This window comes from Cucurbita pepo, chromosome LG08, assembly GCF_002806865.2.
Source record: "Cucurbita pepo subsp. pepo cultivar mu-cu-16 chromosome LG08, ASM280686v2, whole genome shotgun sequence".
Taxonomy (NCBI): domain Eukaryota; kingdom Viridiplantae; phylum Streptophyta; class Magnoliopsida; order Cucurbitales; family Cucurbitaceae; genus Cucurbita; species Cucurbita pepo.
In genome coordinates, this window is record NC_036645.1 from 2,174,006 (window position 1) to 2,190,337 (window position 16,332).

Genomic DNA, 16,332 nt, shown 5'->3' on the forward strand with positions numbered 1-16,332 from the left:
TCTTCTACAGCACACAACAGTTGAGCTCCTTCTCAACGGCAAGGGCAAGGGCAAGGGCAAGATGCAGAGAACTTTTGAGCAACGGGTTGAAGCGCAGGCCTGAGAGGAGCGGAGATGGGAGTGGTTGGGTTTAGTTCTGAAGTGAAGTTTCGTTGACGATGCTGCCATGGTTTGGACTACGAGTTGGAAGCCTTGAGTTTTGCTCGAGAAGGTGAAGGGGATAAGCTCTTTTATTGTTCGGCTGGGCTTCGATGTTTGGGCCATGGTCAAGTGAGAACCCATAAAGCTAAATCTTTTTAATGCTGGCTAGACTACATGGTTTGGACCATGGTCAAGTCAAAGCCCAAAAAACTCAAGCTTTTTACTGCAAGGCTGGACTACCATGTTTGGGCCAAGGTCAAGTCAAAGCCCATAAACTCAAGTTTTCGGCTGGACTATGATGTTTGGGCCTCCGTCAAGACAAAGCCCATAAAATTCAAGCGGCTCAAGCCCATGAACGAGAGTCCACGAAACAAGTCCATGAACTGAAGCCCATGAGGCGAGAGTACACGAACCGAAGGTCCATGGATCCAAGCTCATGAACGAGAGTCCACAAAACAAGGTTACATTGATCCAATCCCATGAACGAGAGTCCACGAAACGAGGGTCCATTAACTCAAGCCCATGAGGCGAGAGTCCACGAAACAAGCGTCCATGAACACAAGCCCATGACGCGAAAATCCACAAAACAATGGTCCATGGACTCAAAAGCCCATGAGCGAGAGTCCACGAAACAAGAGTCCATGGATCCAAGCCATGACGCGAGAGTCCACGAAACAAGGGTCCATGGACTCAAGCCCATGAGAAGACTACGTTGTTTGGGCCTCGGTCAAGTAAAAGCCCATAAAACTCAAGCTTATTAATGCTGGGCTGGACTACGATATTTGGGCCTCGATCAAGTCAAAGCCCATAGAACTCAAGCTTATTAATGCTGAGCTGGACTACGATATTTGGGCCTTGTTCAAGTCAAAGTCCTAAAACTCAGGCCTTTTAATGCTGGGCTTTACTTCGATGTTTGGGCCTCGGTCGAGTCAAAGCCCATACAACTCCAGCTTTTAATGCTGGGCTGGACTACGATGTCGGGCCACGTTCAAGTCAAAGCCCTTAAAAAGCAAGCCTTTTAATACTGGGCTGGACCAAGTCGAAGCTTATAAAAATCAAGTTTTTCAATTCTGAGCTGGACTACAATGTTTGGGCCTCGTTCAATTCAAAGCCCATAAAACTCAAAGCCGTTTAATTGTGGGCTGGACTACGTTATTTGGGCCTCGGTCAAGTCAAAGCCCATAAAACTGAACCCTGTTAATGCTGGGCTGGACTAGATTGTTTGGGCCTCGTTCAAGTCAAAGCCCATAAATCTCGATCTTTTTAATGCTGGGCTGGACTACGGGGTTTGGGCCATTGTCAAGTAAAAACCCTTAAAACTAATCTTTTTTATTAGTAGGCTGGATTACGATATTTGGGCCACAAACAAGTTAAAGCCCATTTTATGGAAAGGAGGGTGAATATATATTTGTTTCGTGTATATACATAGATATTTGAGATTATTATTCAAATAAAAGTAGATTTAAAATAAAATTATTAAAAAGAAAAAAGAGAGGAGGTTTTCGAATGTACCCCCTTTCATTATACAATTAAACAAAACTTGATAATCATTACTAGGAAAATAAAGATGAGAAGGAAAGTTCACCAAAGGAAATTACCACCTCCTAAAAACGCCATGATTCTGATCTATTACATACCAGAATGGGGATTACAGACAAAACAACTTCATCTGTCCATGTTTTCCAATAAAAGTCTTTTCCCCCTTCTTTCTACTCAACATATGCACATATTCTCACTTCTCAAATGCCTCACCTCATGTTTTCTCTGCGCCTAACATACCGGGTCCGATCATTATACCTCGGTCTATCTTGAGCTCTTTGAGGCTGTGGCTCCACCCTTTTCTGTCTCTCTGGTGACCTTTGAACAATTTCACCATTCACGAACAACTCAGCTGCGACCACCACAAAAAAAAAAAAAAAAAAAAAAAAAAAAAACCCTTTTTATTTCACACTGAAAAGTATATTGCAAAGACAGACTACAAACATAGTAAGCAAGTCTTGATGTTTCATCTCTACTGATCTGTATCTCCACAAGGTATAAAGAGAACAGAACAGTTTAGAGAGATATTTGTTGTAAGTTCATTAGCATTCAAAACTAAACATTGTCTGAAAGACTAATTTAGGTTTGCCAAGATGAACTATACACGCATTCAATCTGTAAACTGATGTAAGAGCACTCTCTTTTAATTTCAATCTTCAACTACTATATGGGATTAAAGAAACCTGAATGGCATAACTTATCAGGACTCAAAATCAGGCATTGCAAAGATGGGACTTTGAAACGTTATAAAATGCATTAATGTTTCATCTCTACTGATCTGCATCTCCACAAGGTAAAAGGAGCACAGAACAGTTTCGAGAGACATTTGTTGTAAGTCCATTAGCATTCAAAACTAAACATTGTCTGAAAGACTAATTTAGGTTTGCCAAGATGGACTATACACTTGATAAATTTAACAAATAAGCAAAGCTAATGTTTAATCTCTACTGATCTGAAACTCCACTATACATACAAAGCTCAGAACAGTTAAGAGTGACATTTGTTATGAGTCCATTAGCATTCAAAACTAAACATTGCTAAAAGGCTGATTTAGCTTTGCCAAGATGGACTCTATCATAGCTTATCTTATTTAAGTCCAAAAGTCATGTTTCTCGCATTTCTTAAGCTATCATGAGCATATTAATAAAATGAACATAATATCAAGGATGGTTAGCCAGAATGCAAATCTACGCATGATATAAACATAGATAATGTTTCATAACTAAAGCAAACAACTTCTTGAAAGCGACTTTGCCAAGATGAACCTCCTAGATATCAATGTCATTGTCTGTCAAGAATTCTTTGACTGGGTTTTTAATTTACAGCGAAAAACAAAACATTTAAAGCATCATATGCTTACCCCCATAGTCTTTATACTCAGGGTCGACATAAGAATCAGGAAGAACAAAGAGAACACCAGGCAAGCCTGTTCGCAAAGATACAAACAAAAATCATTAGATACAAGCTTCACAATTTCAATATGATAAGTACAAATACCACATATATAACAAAAGTGCGAGAAAGGAAACGGCGGCCTGTATGTTAGGGCACATGAAGAAGAAATTTAAAGATCATAACACATACCCTCAAGCTTATTGGAGGTCTCTTCATCAATCTCACATCCAAATCCAAAATACCTCTCACAGGAAACATTATAGATCTTCTTCTTCGCTTCCTCTTCACTGTTCAAATCACAAAACACAGCCGAAATCAGCGAAAACACGCAACCAAATTAAGAAGAAAAATACATTATATCCTTCCAAATACCTGCCAAGAACTTTAGCGAGGGTCTGAACGTAGCAGTCAATCATCTGTTGCTTAGAGGCACCCTCACCACCAGGCTTGTCCATCACGATGAGCCAATGCTCATAGTCACAGCCAGGGAAAAGTGGCGCCATCTCAGTGGGTGGACGATCACTGAAGTTGGAGTTTGAGTTAAGAGGCGCGTAACCGGAGTTACCAGACCGATTAACACGGCAACGAATCGAGGTAAGCCAGGGGGCGCACGGTGTAGATCGAACGGCATGGGAAAGCAGAGGAAGAGATCGACGAGCGAGAGTGAGAGATGGAGGAGAAGGAGGACGTGTAAGAGATTTGGAGGCGGAAAAGAGGCGTTTATGAGCCAGAGGGAGGCGGGCAGAGGAGGCGGAGGCGGAGGCGGAAGCCATAACACGAAGAAGGGATAACGCCATAGAAGGCGACCGTGAAAGGGTTTACAGCGATGGAGAAATGCAAGAAGGAGGATTCGAGGGTTTTAATAGCAGAAGGCAATGTTGTAAGGTCATTGCTTAATGGGCCTGCTCTCTTGTTTCCTTAAGGCCCATTAATGGCCGGATTTAGACGCTGGTATAGGCCCATAACACGAAAAAGTAGGCCTTCTTCACAAAAAATGGGCCAAGCTTTTGCTTCTTCAAAGCCCAATAGCCTCCAGTACTAGATAAAAATAAAATAATCTATGCGGTGAGCGTGGATCGAACACGCGACCTTCAGATCTTCAGTCTGACGCTCTCCCAACTGAGCTATCCCCGCGTTGTTGTTAGGTTGGCCAAACTTTTTATCTCAAGTTATAATATCACAATTGCAATAATCATCTCAAGTTTATTGTTATATATAAAAAAGCTAATCTAAAACTAGTTTATTGTTATATGCACATATATTTATCTTAATTATTTAGTTTCATAATTGTTTGTTAATATTTATTTCCTTAATTATTTTAAATTATTTATTCTTCAACGAACAATCTTTATGCCTCGAACCACTTCAATTCAGCCTAAATAATGTATCAACCTGATCAAACTTAACTCATGAACACCTCTACCGATGATCTATAATATCAAATACCAACTAAATACATGTTCATGATTATGGTCCGATGAATTTTTACCATCAATTTTAACCCAATGATCTTCTCGTTCAACTAACTTAGTCCTAGGATTATAACACTCTTTGGAATTGGTCATAACTCAACCAAAAAAACGTTAATCCATGAACCTACCTCGATTTTTAAAAAATTTAACTCAACTCAAATCGAAAAATAATCCAACCGAACTCAACTTTTATGAATTGGGTTAAATATCTCAAACTCTTCCGTCTCTAATAATATCAGTTTATTTGTTTGTTTTAAAATTAATTTTTAAAGAAAAAATAATTTTTTTTGGGTAAACAAAACACCAAATTAGACAAAGAGGTTTATTTTTGACAATTTTTTAAAAGTTTAAATTTCATTTTTACTTAAAAAAATCTATTTTCACCTTTAATATTTTAATAATTATTTTTTTAATCAGTTTTATAATGATTATTATAGAAATATCAACTAAATTAAATAATAATAATAATAATAATAATTCATCAATGTTTCCAAAGTAAACACTCAACATGAAAATAAAAAATATATAATTATAATAAAAATTAATCAAAGTACAATAATTACCCATATTTTCCCCTTCAAAGCTACCTCGAAAATATATTTTATTTTATTTTTAATTTTGAAAATTATTATAAATAACACCCAACTTGGAGCCTTTTTTTCCTCCTTTTATCATGGTCTTGCTTCCAGCTGACTTATAAGTCAACTCTCAGCTACAAAACGACCAAAACAAAAAACAAAAAATGGATGCTTTTTCTCATAAAAGTAAACTCTGTGTATGACTTTTGCTTTAATTTAGGCTTCAAAATTTAAAATAAATAAATAAATAAATTAAAAAAAAAAAAATTGAGTTATTGATCACTTAATCATTAAAAAAAATTATTTTTATTTTTTAAATTTAATAATAAGAGTTTCTTTTAAAAAAATTTAAGCTATTTTTTAAAAAATTTAAATATAATATTCAAATAAATATAAAAATATTTTAGTTTTTAATTTTTTAATTTAATAAAAAAATATTGAGAATTATAAAGTGAGTGCCTATAATTTTGAGTGTTTGGAAGGTGACAAGAGAGAGGATAGGATTCATAGAAAGTGGATAGACGCGTATATAAAAGGGTCAAGTTTCAGTGGTAGACACAAACTAAGCCTTCAAACTCAACATTTCTGGAGCCCAAGGGATAGCTTTTAGATCTCTTCGTCTCCATTAATGGCGTCCCTACAAGAAACTGGCCTCGACCGCTACACCGAAGATGGAACCGTCGATCTCCATGGCAATCCCGTCCTCCGCTCCAAGACCGGTCGTTGGAAAGCTTGCTCCTTCATCGTCGGTAACACTCTTCTCTCGTTTGCTCTGCAACTTCTTCTTCTATGTACTTGTTTCTCCGTCCTTAAGAGGAGGTCATAGGTGTTGGATGATGAAAGTCCGGCTAATTTAGGGAATGATCATGGATTTATAAACAAAAGAATACTCTCTCTATTGGTATGAAGCCTTTTGGGGAAGCCCATAGNTTCTTCTATGTACTTGTTTCTCCGTCCTTAAGAGGAGGTCATAAGTGTTGGATGATGAAAGTCCGCTAATTTAGAAAATGATTATGGGTTTATAAACAAAAGAATACTCTCTCCATTGGTATGAAGCCTTTTGNAGCAAAGCCACCAGAGCTTATGCTCAAAGTGGACAATATCATATTATTGTGCAGAGTCGTGTTCGTCTATNAAGTGGACAATATCATACTATTGTGCAGAGTCGTGTTCGTCTATCATGGTATCAAAGTCATGCCCTAAACTTAGTCGTGCCAATAGATTGGTAAATCCTCAAAGAAAAAGGAGTCAAGCCTCCTCGAATAAACTTAGTCGTGGTAAATCCTCAAAGAAAAAGANTGCCCTAAACTTAGTCGTGCCGATAGATTGGTAAATCCTCAAAGAAAAAGGAGTCAAGCCTTCTCGAAGGCAGTAAAAAATGACTAGGACTCCAAAGGAANCAGTAAAAAATGACTAAGACTCCAAAGGAGTCGAGCCTCGATTAAGGGGAGGTGTTGGATGATGAAACCCTAATTTAGGGAATGCTCAAAGTGGACAATATCATATCACTGTCGAGAGTCGTGATCATTTAACAATAAGCATCTATACTGTAAGATCGATTTTCGACTTAAATGGGGATTGACTTTTTTGTTGTGGGTTAATGACAGTATATGAAGTGTTCGAACGGATGGCGTATCACGGGATATCGACGAATCTAATATTATACTTGACAAAGAAGCTGCATCAAGGCACCGTAGCATCGGCTAATAATGTCACCAATTGGTCTGGAACTGTTTGGATAATGCCCATCTTAGGAGCTTACATTGCAGACGCTCATCTCGGTCGGTATCGAACCTTTATGATTGCCTCGACCATATGCCTAATGGTATGTTCTTATATTTCAGTAATTTCCATCTTTGTTCAATATATCTCGTCTTTCATTTGAAAAACGAGATAAATAAAAGAAATTACTGAAAGAACCAGAACTAGATAGATGCAGTTTAATAAAATATAATATTTTATTAAAACGTTTATAAAATAAAAAATTAAATAGACAGAAGGATATGCTGAGTCATTATTTATTTATTTTATTGTTTCGAGAAATAATGTCTCTAGGAGAGGGACAAAAAAATCGTGCCTCTAGGAGAGGGACATAATGGTCTAAAAATATTATATTCTTAATTTTTTTTAAAATATAATGTAAAATATTTATTCCAACTTATTCCATTACGAGGTACAACTATGCATGTCATTAAACTGCTTTAATTATTTAATTTTTTTTTATATTATTAAAACAAAATTTAGCATTATTTTAATAAAAAAAAATATTTTTTTTAACGTTTTTTGAAAAGCGAGTTTTTTTTTTTTTTTTTTTGTTTGTTAAATTTATGTGTAATATTGAAACAAAATTTATAATAATTTATTTGTTTATTCGACTAGTTAAGATATATAATATTATTGAAATTATAGGGAATGGGACTTCTAACGTTAGCAGTGTCAATGTCGAGCTTAAAACCGCCACCATGTTTAGAAGTCAACAAAGGAAATTGCAAGCAAGCCTCGAAACTCCAGCTTGCGGTTTTCTTCGGTGCACTCTACATTCTAGCTCTTGGCACCGGTGGGACGAAGCCGAACATATCGACGATCGGAGCCGACCAATTCGACGATTTCCATCCAAAAGAGAAGGCACAAAAGCTGTCCTTCTTCAACTGGTGGATGTTCAGCATCTTCTTTGGCACTCTTTTTGCCAACACGGGTGTGGTTTACATTCAGGACAATGTCGGGTGGAGCTTGGGCTATGGCCTTCCCACTATTGGCTTGGCTATTTCCATTCTCATATTTGTGGCTGGCACTCCCTTTTACAGACATAAGCTCCCTAGTGGCAGCCCCTTCACTAGAATGGCTAATGTCATTGTTGCTGCTGCTAGGAATTGGAGGCTCCCTCTTCCTAATGACCCAAAAGAACTTCATGAGCTTGAGTTTGAAAAGTACTCCATCGAACGAGCTTTTCGGATCGATTCCACTTCATCGTTGAGGTGACCATTGTTCTCTCTTATTGAAAAGGTCTAAACCCACCACCAGTTGATATTGTCATTTTTAAAATGAAGTATTCCTTATAAGGGGTGAATTGTGAGCTCTCACATCGGGGTGTGCGAACCTTTTCCTAGCATACGCGTTTTAAAACCCTGAGGGGAAGCGTGAAAGGAAAGCCCAAAAAGGATAATATCTGCTAACGGTGGGCTTGGGTTGTCCCAAATGGTATCAAAGCAAGTCACTGTGGCAGCGAGGATGCTGGGCCCCAAGGAGGTGAATTGTGAGATCCTACATTGGTTGGAGAGGGGAACGAAGTATTCCTACCTCTCCCTAGTAGACGCGTTTTAAAACCTTGAGGGGAAGCCCTTGAAGGGAAAGCCCAAACAGGATAATATTTGCTAATGGTGGACTTGGACTGTTACAAATGGTATCAAAGCAAGTCACTGGGGTATGTGCTNGACAACGATACGTAACGGGCCAAAACGGACAATATTTACTAGCGGTGGGCTTGGGCTGTTATAAATAGTATAAGAGCCATGAACGCTGGCCCCAAGGGGGGTGGGTTGGGAGATCCCACGTTGGTTGTAGAGGGAAACGAAACATTCCTTATACGGGTGTAGAAATTTCTCCCTAGTAGACGTGTCTTAAAACCATGAGGCTGGTGGCGATACGTAACGGGCCGAAACAGGCAATATCTACTAGTGGTGGGCTTGGGCTATTATAAATAGTATAAAAGCCATGAACTCTGGCTCCAAATGGGGGTGGATTGTGAGATCCCACATTGGTTGTAGAGGGAACGAAGCATTCTCTGTAAAGGTGTGAAAACCTCTCCCTTAGTAGACGCGTTTTAAAACCAGGGACCTGACGGCATACGTAACAAGCCAAAACGGACAACATCTATTAGCGATGGGCTTAGGTTATTACAAATGGTATTAGAGCCAGACACCAGAAAGTGTGCCAGCAAGGACGCTGAGCCTCAAGGNGTATTCCTACCTCTCCCTAGTAGACGCGTTTTAAAACCTTGAGAGGAAGCCTTTGAAGGGAAAACCCAAAAAAGATAATATTTGCTAATGGTGGACTTGAACGGTTACAAATGGTATCAAAGCAAGTCACTGGACTATGTGCCAGCGAGGATGCTAGGCCCTCAAAGGAGTGGATTGTGAGATCCTACGTCGGTTGGAGAGGGGAACGAAGTATTCCTACCTATCCCTGGTAGACGCATTTTAAAACAAACTCAAAGAAGATAATATCTGCTAGCGGTGGGGTTGGGCTATTACGCTCGATTTGAACCATTATGGGGTTGAATGATTGAGTGTTATATGTAGGTTCCTGAACAAGGCTGCTATAAGAACAGGTTCAACAGAACCATGGAAGCTATGTTCAGTGACACAAGTGGAAGAGACAAAGCAGATACTGAAAATGATCCCAATTCTGGTCTGCACGTTCATTCCAAGCACTATGTTGGCTCAAACGCACACCCTTTTCATCAAGCAAGGCACCACTCTTGACAGAAGCGTAGGCAGCCACTTCCAGATCCCTCCTGCCAGTTTATCTGCCTTTGTCACCATCTCCATGCTCCTCAGTGTTGTCATCTACGACAGGTTTGCTCAAGTTTATTACCTTAAACTTTTGGTTAAAAGGTTTTTGTTTAATCTATCGTATTCCATATTGGTTGGAGAGAGAAACGAAGTATTCCTTACAAGAGTGTGGAAACCTCTCCCTACTAGACACATTCTAAAATCATGAGGCTTACGACGATACGTAATGGTTCAAAGCGGACAATATTTACTAACGATGAGCTTGGGCCGTTACAAATGGCATTAGAGCTAGACACTGGGTTGTGTGCCAGCAAGAACGCTAGGCCCCCAAGACGAGTGCATTGTGAGATACCACATCGGTTGGAGAGGGAAACGAAACATTCCTTATACGGGTGTAGAAATCTCTCCCTAGTAAACGTGTCTTAAAACCATGAGGCTGACAACGATACGTAACGGGCCAAAACGGACAATATTTACTAGCGGTGGGCTTGGGCTGTTATAAATAGTATAAGAGCCATGAACGCTGGCCCCAAGGGGGGTGGGTTGGGAGATCCCACGTTGGTTGTAGAGGGAAACGAAACATTCCTTATACGGGTGTAGAAATTTCTCCCTAGTAGACGTGTCTTAAAACCATGAGGCTGGTGGCGATACGTAACGGGCCGAAACAGGCAATATCTACTAGTGGTGGGCTTGGGCTATTATAAATAGTATAAAAGCCATGAACTCTGGCTCCAAATGGGGGTGGATTGTGAGATCCCACATTGGTTGTAGAGGGAACGAAGCATTCTCTGTAAAGGTGTGAAAACCTCTCCCTTAGTAGACGCGTTTTAAAACCAGGGACCTGACGGCATACGTAACAAGCCAAAACGGACAACATCTATTAGCGATGGGCTTAGGTTATTACAAATGGTATTAGAGCCAGACACCAGAAAGTGTGCCAGCAAGGACGCTGAGCCTCAAGGGGGGTGGATTGTGAGATCTCACATCGGTTGAAGAGGGGAACAAAACCATTTACTAGTGGACAATATCTGTTAGCGATGGGCTTAGACTGTTACATAATCCGTTTGCTATGTTTTACAGAATCTTCGTGAAGATAATGCAAAGATTGACGAAAAACCCGAGAGGAATCACACTCCTACAAAGAATGGGAATAGGAATGATTCTCCATACCATGATCATGACGATAGCATCTCGAGTCGAACGGCGCAGACTTTACGTCGCAAGAGAGAACGGATTAGTACAAAACGGAGGAGAAATCCCCTTGACAATTTTCAGTCTGCTACCTCAGTTCATGCTGATGGGAACTGCTGATGCATTCACAGAAGTAGCCAAGATTGAGTTCTTCTATGATCAAGCACCAGAAAGCATGAAGAGTTTAGGCACTTCATATTCAATGACTTCACTTGGAGTTGGGAATTTTCTAAGTAGTTTTCTGCTCTCAACAGTTTCTCATATCACCAAGAACAATGGCAATGGATGGATTCTGAACAACTTGAACGCTTCTCATCTTGACTACTACTACGCCTTAATTGCTGTGCTTAGTGCTATCAATTTCATTGTGTTCTTGATCGTTTCTAAACTTTATGTGTATAAGGCTGAAGTTTGTGGTTCCATAAATGTTCTTGCTGATGAACTCAAGGAAAGGAATTGAATGCTTTGAGCTCTTCATGAGTAATGATACATGTGTTCTTTTATGAACTTAGACAGAGCTGAAATCAGCGAAGAGCCTAAGACATGGTTAAAGACATACGAATATGTTTGTTTTGCATTAACTGTGACATCCCAGGTTGGTTGGAGTGTGGAACGAAATGTTCCTTATAAGCGTGCCAGCGAGGACTCTAGTCCCCAAGGAAGGTTGATTGTGAAACCCCACATCGGTTGGAGAGGGGAATGAAACGTGTTTTAAAACTGTAAGACTGACGACGATACGTAACGGGCCAAAGTGGATAATATCAGGTAGCGGTGAGGTAAGTATTGACGTAAATAATTAAAGAATTTGTGCAATCTTTTTGTGTTGGAAAGAGGTGGTTTAGATGAAAAATCAAAGAGAAAGCATAGTTCATCCCAACCATCATCACAGCAATGAATTGTTTTGGTTTGTAAATTTGCATGCAATGTGTGTTTCCTCAATGTCTCTGTATTTCCCAAACTTAATTGAAAGTTGGAATAATACACACACACACAAACTCTCTATCTCTGTTGTCCCTCTCTGCTTTTCTATCTTCTTTTAGCTAATTGGAATGTTTTCTTCAAGAACTGGTTCGCAGCTCGATCATTACGGTGGCACAATACGCGTAAAATGGTGTTCGGATCGGCTCGGTTCCACCGTCCCGTGGTCGGAGGCATAGGTAGCTTTTGTCCAGACCCCACAACTCCTATCCCACTCGTTTCACAAGTCACAACGCTAAAATCCTCCACCAATTGTTCAGTACATTGGTTCATCAATGCTATGACTCCTTCGACCGCATCGGCTTCTCGGTCGACGACATTCTCCGCAATCAATCCCTCTCCACAAGCACAGAACAATTTCTTCAAGCTTTGAAAGTCCTCATGAATCATGTCGTGATCGGAACGATAGTACACCCTCGACGCTCCTCCAGCAAGAAGAACCATCGAAAACGCTTCAAAACAGGCTCTCATTACTTCTTTCATTGCCAAGGCTTGTGCTCTATCCGTCACTATGGCACACAATAAGGTCAGGTTGTGCTTTAAGACACGCAAGGCTGGACGAAGTCGCGCATTGGCGACATCGCCTGCATATAACGCGTTGTACAACACTGAACTTGAATCGAGGAATACCATTCGATAAGCAGCTACTTCGGAGACATGAACACAAGCGGATTCAATGGCCGAGTTTGCTAGCTCAAAGTATGAGGATTTTGTTGATGAAAGGGATAGGAGTTTGTGTAAGGAATGTAAGTGAGAGTATATATAATGCAGTGTGTTTAGGCGAATGTATAGCCGCTGAGTGCCACGGCTTGTCAAGGGGCGGGCGTGATGGCCATCAATATGGAGTATCATGTCTTCGCCCACCACGCTGCAAGGGGTAGCTTTCTTCCATAGCTGGATCAACTTGGAGTCTCGGTTACAACGAGTTAGCGGCGGAAGCTGTGGGAGGTAGCTCCGTTTTGAACCACATGATGCCACAAAACTGATGTAATCTTGGAACATTGATTCTAAACCAGAGGCTACATCTTCAACCAGTTCTTCACTCACTCCAATACCAATTTCAAACAATTCCTCCACTGTTTCCTTAGCTAACTTCATTAACTCGACACCCGACTGCGCGTATGGCTCGGTTTTCGACCTCGGGTTCCAACTCTCTGATTCTTTAGCTCTCTTAACACACTCCCTTTGTTTCTTTACCCTCTCATCCACCCATTTCTTCATTAGGTTCATTATGATGGTCTCTACTTCAAAAGGAACCATCTCTTGAACGATCGCCTTCCCGCCGTCGTCGCAGTCGGCGCAATCCTCAACAACCATTTGAACGAGTACCTTCTCTAGCTTTCCTGCTCTATGTAATACACCGATTGTCTCGCTCGTTAACGTCGCCACCCCGGTTAAGTATTGCTTCAACATGCTACCATAGCAGTTATGCAATGTAGCTGCTGCTACTCCCACTGCACTTGGATGCCATTTCTTTAGTATAGGACTGAAGCTTTCCCTCTCTTTTAATGTCAAATCCTCGGTTTCTTTCGCCAACTCGACCAGTGCCTCGCTCGCTTCGCTCACATCGCTCACCTCACTCGCTGCCTCACTCGCTTCTTCCTTAATAAGCTTCCCATTCTCAAGTACCTTCTCAAATGCATTCCTCATCGAACTCCGGATGTAATAATCGACACGATCACCGGACGAGTCGATGACAAGGACATCTCCCTCGTTTTTTCCTGTACCTTCTGTGATAGTGACATCTTCTCCAAGAATCTTGGAAGCTGATAGCGCCAAGGGAAGAAGGTTTTCCACCTGACCAATTGTCCCCTTCTGGAAGTAATCATGGTAATGAAGTAACCTCTTCTCCGCCCAACCCTGCATCGACGATAATACCGACGTCAAAAGCTTAACGTACATCGCTTCTCGATCCGGCTTCTTCGCGTCATTCGCTACTTCTGCTAACATGGCATGAGCTGCACATAGAAGGTCTGGCTCAAGCTGTGCTGTCACAACATACTGTTGGAACAACACCCAAGTAAAACACACATTATGAATCGGCCTTGTGATTCCGAGTGTCGACCATGTTTTCTTCATTAGTTCGAGAAGTTCGTCGACCTCGTCGAGTACTAACGTCTCGTCCCTCGAATCGAAAATGGCTTGAAGAAGAGCAACATAGATATGAATGTTGAGAGGGAAGCCATCAGCCCAATGACATACATCGGTTGGTGTCCCATTGGCACTGCGCCAAGACAATGACACCACAGAATTGCAAAGCGTTCTCATTGTATCAGAGTTCTTCCCTGTGTCAATTGGCTTTGATTCACACCCACGAATGATCTCTCTAAGACGCATTGCAAATGTGTTTGATTTATCAAGTGGAATCGAAGGGTGAAGAAGAAGCCCTGCCTCTAAGATCTTGAGCTGCCGCTTCTGCCATAAATGATACTCATTTGCATCATTGAATTCCGATGGCTTTAAATGGCGTAGAAGCTCCAATGGAAGAATTATGGTCTCTGCTCGTCTTCCCATCTGTTCATATTATGAACAAACCATAAATTTACACATAAAAACCACAAAATTCTACAATGAAATCAGAAATTTACTTGGCCAACAAGAGTCCTCATCAGGGTCTTCCTAAGCCGATTATCACTCTGTTCTGTGACCTTCATTTGATGTCTCATAATCTCCGCCGATGTCATTGGCCGGCGAGGTCTCGGCGACGGCAGAGTATATGAAAAATTTGGGCTCGACCCATTGGAGCTATGGGAGCTAGGAGACGACGGGTTAGAGCCACTACTCCCACCGGACGACATTCTTCTCGATGGTGATCGTTTCAAGATTTTCAACCCAAGTGTACGTTTGATCCGACTAGTCGGCGTCATCACCACCGCATTTGTCTTCGGCCCCGACGGCCCATCTCCATTGCCACCATTTTCAGGATTAGAAGAGGAGTAAAATGCGAGAGCGTTCCGACCTCCAAAGCCCGGCGCGGAGCGGCAAGCCGTGAAGAAGATCTCGTAGGCGGTTTCCCGGACGTCATCACGGTCAATTCCGTCGAGTTTGTTAAATGGCCACACTAGATCGTTCTCGAAAACGTCGACGTGATAGTCCGGCCGGGCGACGGAGAGGAACCCGGAGAGAGACTCACGGCGGACGTTGTGGCTGTACCCCATTTGGGAGGAGGAGGAGTGGAACGATCTCAACTTCTCTCTCTCTTTCTCTCTGTTTTTTTTTTTTTTATTTTTCCTCCTCTGTTTCTTAGATTTCCGGCGGGAGAGAAGTGGAAGATAAGGCACACATTTCTCTTAAAACAGAGCCCTTTTAGGAGAAGACAAGGCACGCATCTCTCTGATTGTTTCTTTATTATTTTCTTTTGGTAGTTATTTGACAGAGGACAGAGAAACAGAGATGTGGCTGATCCTGCCTTGTTCGTCTCACAATTATACGAGGAACAAGGAGATGGGAATTTAACGGCCATTAATTCCTTTTTTCCTCGTACGAGGAAATGGGTCTTTCTAAAAATAACTAAAGGTTTCAGATTTCGATCTATTTTCTGCAAAAGAACCACAACATTTGATGCTCTGCTCTGTTCTGTTCTGTTCATCCCTGTCTTGTCTCTGTTTTCTTGTCCTCTGCTTTATTTAATATCAGTCACGTTTCATTAATACCCTCTTCATATTTATGTCTGAATTCCTTTTATCTCATCAATCCATCATATAAGAGGTGACAAAATATAGGAGCTACTTCTCGACCCGAGCCTTAAATGGTATAAAGTTTGCACTTTTGAGATCAAATGTTTGAATCTTCATCCGATGTATTGTCGAACGAAAATAACATAAGTGGAACAATATATGCTCGACCATACATACAGTAGAAGCAATTCTAGCTGACAGAGTTAAGAAAGTAGGAATACCCGCATAAAGGATTCGAAAATTCCTAGCCAAATGGAAGAACTTATAAAAGAAACAAGCTAGGAACGCGTTTAAGACTTGAATTCCATCGCAACCCACATCCCGACAATAGCTAGTTGACAGAGACGTCAACCAATTAAGTAGGAATCTCGTATCTGAGGTTTTTAAGCTTCTAGCTAGAGCAACATTGCGGCTAATTATGGGATTTCGAGAAAAGTATAGTTTAAAGACTAATTATGACATTTAAAACTTTAGGGACTAAATTCTAACTTTTTACGAATCGACTAAATTTGTTATTAAACCAAACAAAAACGTTCACGACCTCTCAAGATCTAGAGGTATAAACAATAGTACAACGCTCAACTAATCTGAATATTTGTTATAATAACATCATTATTCGCATCATCGATATGATCTTACAAACTCGAAAACCAAAACAGTACAAGATATCCCTGAACACACATCACCAAACACCGCAAGGAATATCGACATATTAACCCGTCAATCTTCGAGAACTCGTCGTCGTAGTAAGGCAATCAGTATACAGTCAGAAATACCACCAATGACTCTCAGCTTCCTGTCATTATACACATATTTGATGTAATAATCTACATAATTATACAGCTGCAAG

The 16,332-nt window shown here is 40.7% G+C and overlaps 3 protein-coding genes and 1 non-coding gene across 4 annotated transcripts; 1 reads left to right on the top strand and 3 right to left on the bottom strand.

Moving 5' to 3' along the window:
- Positions 1–1,638: 1,638 nt before the first annotated feature.
- On the bottom strand, positions 1,639–3,911 carry LOC111799722 (multiple organellar RNA editing factor 2, chloroplastic-like). The gene is made up of 4 exons (XM_023683172.1): positions 3,448–3,911; positions 3,265–3,362; positions 3,041–3,106; positions 1,639–2,032 (listed from the first exon to the last, which is right to left on the bottom strand). The coding sequence occupies exons 1-4, from the start codon at positions 3,870–3,872 to the stop codon at positions 1,890–1,892; spliced, it is 732 nt and encodes a 243-aa protein (XP_023538940.1). The 5' UTR covers positions 3,873–3,911; the 3' UTR covers positions 1,639–1,889.
- A 225-nt stretch (positions 3,912–4,136) lies between these two features.
- On the bottom strand, positions 4,137–4,209 carry TRNAF-GAA. Its single transcript has one exon. It is a non-coding gene; the product is annotated as a tRNA-Phe (tRNA).
- A 1,493-nt stretch (positions 4,210–5,702) lies between these two features.
- On the top strand, positions 5,703–11,304 carry LOC111800700 (protein NRT1/ PTR FAMILY 5.2-like). Its single transcript, XM_023684511.1, has 5 exons — positions 5,703–5,874; positions 6,733–6,950; positions 7,535–8,100; positions 9,424–9,699; positions 10,717–11,304. Exons 1-5 carry the CDS (start codon positions 5,754–5,756, stop codon positions 11,285–11,287), a joined length of 1,752 nt encoding a protein of 583 aa, XP_023540279.1. The 5' UTR covers positions 5,703–5,753; the 3' UTR covers positions 11,288–11,304.
- Positions 11,305–11,760: 456 nt separating this feature from the next.
- On the bottom strand, positions 11,761–14,963 carry LOC111800063. The gene is made up of 2 exons (XM_023683643.1): positions 14,394–14,963; positions 11,761–14,319 (listed from the first exon to the last, which is right to left on the bottom strand). The coding sequence occupies exons 1-2, from the start codon at positions 14,961–14,963 to the stop codon at positions 11,854–11,856; spliced, it is 3,036 nt and encodes a 1,011-aa protein (XP_023539411.1). The 3' UTR covers positions 11,761–11,853.
- Positions 14,964–16,332: the final 1,369 nt, after the last annotated feature.

What these genes read in the sequence shown, in the direction of transcription:
- LOC111799722 (XM_023683172.1), bottom strand. Translation starts at nt 3,872, where the DNA reads ATGGCGTTATCCCTTCTTCGTGTTATGGCTTCCGCCTCCGCCTCCGCC. An exon ending in GACCTCCAATAAGCTTGAGG is followed by an intron (nt 3,107 to 3,264) that starts GTATGTGTTATG and finishes CTTTGCGAACAG; the next exon opens with GCTTGCCTGGTGTTCTCTTT. An exon ending in TGAGTATAAAGACTATGGGG is followed by an intron (nt 2,033 to 3,040) that starts GTAAGCATATGA and finishes TGGTGGTCGCAG; the next exon opens with CTGAGTTGTTCGTGAATGGT.
- LOC111800700 (XM_023684511.1), top strand. Translation starts at nt 5,754, where the DNA reads ATGGCGTCCCTACAAGAAACTGGCCTCGACCGCTACACCGAAGATGGA. An exon ending in CCTCGACCATATGCCTAATG is followed by an intron (nt 6,951 to 7,534) that starts GTATGTTCTTAT and finishes TTGAAATTATAG; the next exon opens with GGAATGGGACTTCTAACGTT. An exon ending in GATTCCACTTCATCGTTGAG is followed by an intron (nt 8,101 to 9,423) that starts GTGACCATTGTT and finishes TGTTATATGTAG; the next exon opens with GTTCCTGAACAAGGCTGCTA.
- LOC111800063 (XM_023683643.1), bottom strand. Translation starts at nt 14,963, where the DNA reads ATGGGGTACAGCCACAACGTCCGCCGTGAGTCTCTCTCCGGGTTCCTC. An exon ending in TGAGGACTCTTGTTGGCCAA is followed by an intron (nt 14,320 to 14,393) that starts GTAAATTTCTGA and finishes TAATATGAACAG; the next exon opens with ATGGGAAGACGAGCAGAGAC.